Below are 5827 nucleotides of genomic sequence, written 5' to 3'. Positions count from 1 at the left end.
TTTGTGGCTGGCTTTGATAACGTCGCGAGCTCCGCTTCCAACACCCATTTAGTGAAGAAGCTGAAATATGGTCCACTCACACTGCTGCCGGGTCTGAAGTGCGGTTGCACGCAACATTCCTCCCAAAGTATCTATCAAGAGAATGGTCAGCAGAAGTTAGATCTAGGTAAGAAGACGGGAAGGGGACTAGCCTTGGGAAAGCACCACATTTCCTGATAGATTTGTTAAGTAAAGTGCTACCTAATGACTTCAGGGGAGGCTGTTTTAAGGTGTGGGGAAGAGCCGAAATGTGGAAGCCTGGACTCCTAGGGTGTGCTTTCCATCAGACAGATTAGTAGTTAAGTTTCAGGGATGCGTGTAAATAATGCTGCCTTCCCACTCCCTCCTCCCCCTTTCTATTTAATCATTTTCTCAGTATGGTGGGTTCCCTTCACAGAGCAAGAACAGAACGAGGAACCCAGGAAAAATGGTGTAAATACATTTTCTAGACTTACACCTGAATTATATTTCTGTTGTCTCTTAGCTTTCAGAGGAATCAACCAAGACAGGGAAGACAGAGAAAATGCATTCTGGACCCGCTACTATTTTCAATCTTCATTTCAAACAAAACCCATAGTTTGTTTAAAAAAAAATCACGGAAAGAGAAAAGGCGGCCCTGAGATCTTTGAAAAGATGTCCGTTACTAGATGCAAAAAGAAGAGTCACTGTGGAGGTGAGGGCCTGCCTCTGCTTCTGAGAGGCAGGAGAGCTACTTGGGAAGATTGTAGCTCCCCAAGATAAGAGATAGAATTTTTTTCTTAAAGATCATCTGGCTAGAGAATTGATTTGTAGTATTGCTATCTCTACCCTTATAGTTTCCTTGGTTAAACATCTGAAATGATTTTTTTTGTTTTACTTTCAAGCCAATGTTTTTCAGAAAAAAACATAAAGCTTGGAGGAAGAACACATTGTTAGTTAGATTTAAGACCAATTGCTTTTAAATCACCAATTTAAAATACCATTTTTTTTTATTTCTTAAGGCAGATTTAATTTTACCCCCTTTGTGTGAATCTTAGAGACCTGGAGCTTTAACTACTATCACTGATCTCTCTGCACAATTTCCAGCTTTAGGTGGGAGGGAGGATCAGCCCAGCTTCATAACATAATAAATTAGATAAGGGTTGGCTTCTGTATGCCTTCTTTGGAGACAAAGTGGTTCCAGAAACTGCAAGCCAGGAGCTAGCAAAAGCTCCATGCCTTTTGGAACCTCCAGTAAGCCAGACTTGGTCTCTGAAATAACACACAAGAAAGCCTGGGCATGACAACTCATGGTCCACAAGTAAGCAATACTTTTCAATCAGCCATTCACAGTAAAGAAAGTCTGTTTTCGAAACTGATGTGTTGAGCTCTTTCCTCCTTCCTTCTGTTCTCTCTCTCTCTCTCTCTCTCTCTCTCTCTCTCTCTCTATCTATCTATCTATCTCTCTCTCCCCTTCAAGACAGGATTACAATGTAGTCCAGGCTGGCCTCTAATTCTATATGTAACTGAGGATGATCATGGACGTTTTTTCTGACCTCCCACTTCTCAAGTGCTGGAATTACAGAATCGCAGGCATTAGGCATCTCATAGACTTTCTTTTCGGCGGAATTCCGGTGAGCATTGTAACTGAGCTATATCACCAGTCCTTTGATTTTACTACCTTAAAACAATGCAAGGATGACTGTTGGATCTCTTAGAAAACAACACAAACCTGCAAACAAATTCAAATGTAACACAGAGCTTTTGGAGCTTCTGGTCTGAAGGAGGGCTGCTAGATGTGTGTGTAAGGCCCTCCCAGTGTCTGCCTTAGTGTGTGAATGTCAGTTTCCTCTCCTAGAAGCTACAGTGCTGCCCTTGAAAAGGACTATGTTAGGGACTAGATGAGTTTGCTAATATTTGGACGGTGCTTAGTGGCTGCTGGGATAAGCATTGTAGGAAGTCATGTTTTGAAGCCCGTGGAAAAATACTTTCAGGTTTAAAATAAATTTAAGGGTGCTCAGCTTTTCATTCCAGTCTTAAGAAAACGTTGTAATCAGCTGTCAGGATAACCGTCTTAAACGCTACTGCTTTTGCTGCTTAAATGGACTGATCCTTTTCCTCCGACAAACATCACAGTGCGGTTGTCTTTGCACTTTATTTTATATTTTAATTTTGTGGCGTTTGGGATGGAATCACAGACTCTTGCAAGTCCTTAGAAATGAAACCTGGTCTTGCCTCTTTTGCCGAATACACATGAGCAGCTTTTGTTTCATGCTTTTTATGTTTCATATCCCTCTGGGTTGACTTGATCTCTTATTGAGTAGTGAAATATTAGTGATATAGCATTTTATATTAAACTTTGTTTTTATTACAAACTTGACCATTTTTATTATAATGTAAGCATGATGAGTTCTTGGGAGAACGGGAATTTTTTTCCCCTGAAAAACCATAGGAATTTAATTGCCTTCGGTAATAATTTTTTTTTAAAGAATGGAATAAATACCTATACCTAGTATGTTGATGTGAACAACCTTGGACTAATGCTTCAATCTTCCAGTGAGCAGCACCTCCAGACATCTGAATTTCAGCAGCCCTATTTCCCCGAGAGAACTTGGCGCCAGAGCCCGGCTCCAGCCAGTTTTTCCCTCTGGCAGGTGTAGCCCTAACACTCCGCCGGGGGAGGGGAAAGGGGCGGGTGTGGGACTTGGGACTCAGACCACCGGCTGGGCAGGGCCTAAGGACTAGGGTCCGGCCCGCCCCCGCCGCGCCATTGGCCGCGTCCCTAAAGAAAAGGACCCGCGGGCCCGGGGGACACCCGCAGTGTCACAGGGTAGATCTCCAGTGCAGATCACGCGGGCGGGTTAGGACTATCAGGAGGAGCTGCGGGAGGGTCGCACCCGCTCAGTTTTACGAGTTCCTCTGGACATCCCCAGGCTAGCTTCCCATCCCTGCCTCAGGGTCGGGGGAAGCGGCGTGTCCCGTGGCCATAGCAGAGCGCGGGGTCGGTCTGGAGAGCCATGAGCAGCCCGGATGCGGGATACGCCAGTGACGACCAGAGCCAGCCCCGGAGCGCGCAGCCCGCGGTGATGGCCGGGTTGGGCCCCTGTCCCTGGGCCGAGTCCCTGAGCCCCCTCGGGGATGTAAAGGTGAAAGGCGAGGTGGTGGCGAGTAGCGGAGCGCCAGCCGGGACCTCGGGCCGAGCCAAAACTGAATCTCGCATCCGGCGGCCGATGAACGCCTTTATGGTGTGGGCCAAAGACGAACGCAAGCGGCTGGCACAGCAGAACCCGGATCTGCACAACGCAGAGCTGAGCAAGATGCTAGGTGAGTCGGACCAGGGGGATCCAGGGCACCCGCGCACTTCGGAGAATCGCCGAAACACTTCCTTGACCCACGAGGTGTCTTGCGTCCCACACAACCGGTGTGCTGTAGACTCAATCCCTTTCTCCAGCTCCCTCTCTCGCCAAAGTAACTCTTGGCTCTGGTATTTGGTCTCTACGAGCGAATGTAAGGGTTTTTCAGAACTTCGAGGTAACCCGCACAGCCCTGGCTCGACCCTTCCCAGACCTGGGGACTTAGCCAGTTTTTCGAATTAAGGGGAGAAAGGTAAGGGAGGACGTCCCTTCTAGGCGTCCTGTAAAGACGCCATCCAACACTTTGATCCTAAAACGACCGGGCTTCTCGCCCGCTCGCTCAGTGAGAGGTGGCACGGGAGAGGGGCCAGAGTGCGGGAGTTCACCCCGGTAACCCTGCCCCCTCTCCACTTTTCCTGCAGGCAAATCCTGGAAGGCGTTGACCTTGGCAGAGAAGCGGCCCTTCGTGGAAGAGGCCGAGCGGCTGCGCGTGCAGCACATGCAGGACCACCCCAACTACAAGTATCGGCCGCGGCGGCGCAAGCAGGTGAAGCGCATGAAGCGGGTGGAGGGAGGCTTCCTACACGCTCTCGCCGAGCCTCAGGCCGGCGCGCTTGGTCCGGAGGGCGGCCGCGTGGCCATGGATGGCCTGGGTCTGCCTTTCCCGGAGCCGGGCTATCCGGCCGGGCCGCCGCTGATGTCTCCGCACATGGGCGCCCACTACCGCGACTGCCAGGGACTGGGCGCGCCCGCGCTCGACGGCTACCCTCTGCCCACCCCGGACACATCCCCGCTGGATGGCGTGGAGCAGGACCCGGCTTTCTTTGCAGCCCCGCTGCCAGGGGACTGCTCGGCGGCCGGCGCCTACACTTACGCTCCTGTCTCGGACTACGCTGTTCCCTCAGAGCCGCCCGCTGGCCCCATGCGAGTGGGGCCGGATCCCTCGGGCCCTGCGATGCCGGGGATACTGGCGCCCCCCAGCGCTCTGCACCTGTATTACGGCGCGATGGGCTCGCCCGCCGCAAGCGCAGGGCGCGGTTTCCACGCTCAACCCCAGCAGCCGCTGCAACCGCAAGCACCGCCGCCGCCGCCGCCGCCACCGCAGCAGCAGCAGCACCCGCACGGCCCGGGGCAGCCTTCGCCCCCTCCCGAGGCTCTGCCCTGCCGGGATGGCACGGAACCCAACCAGCCCACTGAGCTCCTAGGGGACGTGGATCGCACGGAATTCGAACAGTATCTGCACTTTGTGTATAAGCCCGAGATGGGTCTTCCCTACCAGGGACACGACTGTGGAGTGAACCTCTCAGACAGCCACGGAGCCATTTCCTCCGTGGTGTCCGACGCTAGCTCAGCGGTCTACTACTGCAACTACCCTGACATTTGACGGTTGCCGACCAGACCCTAGGGCCAGAAGCAGTGTTACACACTTCCTGGAAGCGCTAAGGAAATCCTTAGCGTCAAGCTGTTTTGTTTTTAAGTTGCCTTGGCATATAATTTATGGTAATTTATTTTGTCTGCCACTTGAACAGTTGAGGGGCTACATGAGATTTTTGTTTTAAAAACCTTGAGGGACTTGCTCCCCCACAATCACTGTCCAGTTTTAGCCAGTTTTTAATATCTCACCAACTTCTTCCATTTCTTGAAAGTGTATTGTTGATCTAAAGAAATTTTGTCATGCGTGTTTTCTCGATCTTAAATAAATCCTGGAATCTTTTAAAAATCTCTATCACATTGATTTTATCAAATTAATTTAAAGATCAACAGTAAATATTATACAATTAGAAGTTGTATAGTTAATTGTAAAATTTCCATTTTCTTAACAATGGTAAGAAAATACATTTAAGAAACCCTAAATACAAACAACGGGCTGTTCAAATGTGATATAGTTGTTCTGCGAAAAAAATTTCACAGAATGAACTTGCTATGTACATTCCAAATATTGGTTTCTAAAAATGATAATGTAAATGTTTTTAATTATGTACGCTTTAATAAGGCTGTTCAAAAAATTTCGGTTTTTCAGTGATCTTGATACCTGCCAAAAGAGCTTTTCAGATATGACTGGTTTTTGTTTGTCTTTTCTTCCAAAAGTTTTGATCCCCCTTTAAAATTTGCCTTTAATCCCCACATTTTTAGAGTCAGAGAAACTAATCAAAATAAAATTTGTGTTGTGACTGTCAGTGAGCTTTAGTATGTAATTTCAACCGCGTATCTTGCTATAACTAGCAAAAGTGGATGATTGCATTCCCTCATTGTGCACTTTTTAGGCTCAAGAGTCTCCTTGTGTGTGTTGTGCTTTCCACAGGTGAAGACACAAACTAGCATGTCTCTTTCACATCCTATTGTGAAGACACAGGTACAAGGCTGCAGTCAGCAGCCCCTGCAAATCTGCTGTGCTATTGCTGCGTGCACGCGGCCACCCTGGGAACTGCTGTGCTATTGCTGCGTGCATGCGGCCACCCTGGGAACTGCTATTTTGT

At 49.0% G+C, this 5827-nt stretch overlaps 1 protein-coding gene across 4 annotated transcripts; it reads left to right on the top strand.

Annotated features, from left to right (window-relative positions):
• Positions 1–22: 22 nt before the first annotated feature.
• Positions 23–5527, top strand: Sox17 (SRY-box transcription factor 17). Of its 4 annotated transcripts, XM_031366743.1 has the most exons (4): positions 24–166; positions 524–712; positions 2487–3321; positions 3773–5527. In XM_031366743.1, the coding sequence occupies exons 3-4, from the start codon at positions 3015–3017 to the stop codon at positions 4732–4734; spliced, it is 1269 nt and encodes a 422-aa protein (XP_031222603.1). In that variant the 5' UTR covers positions 24–166; positions 524–712; positions 2487–3014; the 3' UTR covers positions 4735–5527. The 4 variants fall into 4 exon arrangements, with proteins under 4 accessions (XP_031222605.1, XP_031222603.1, XP_031222604.1 ...); XM_031366745.1 differs by lacking the exon at positions 524–712 and having other exon boundaries at positions 23–166; positions 2955–3321; XM_031366744.1 differs by lacking the exon at positions 524–712 and having other exon boundaries at positions 1482–3321.
• Positions 5528–5827: the final 300 nt, after the last annotated feature.

Source organism: Mastomys coucha, unplaced genomic scaffold (assembly GCF_008632895.1).
Source record: "Mastomys coucha isolate ucsf_1 unplaced genomic scaffold, UCSF_Mcou_1 pScaffold14, whole genome shotgun sequence".
Taxonomy (NCBI): domain Eukaryota; kingdom Metazoa; phylum Chordata; class Mammalia; order Rodentia; family Muridae; genus Mastomys; species Mastomys coucha.
Note: the sequence above shows the minus strand (reverse complement) of the source record. Positions and strands in the feature narration are given on the sequence as shown.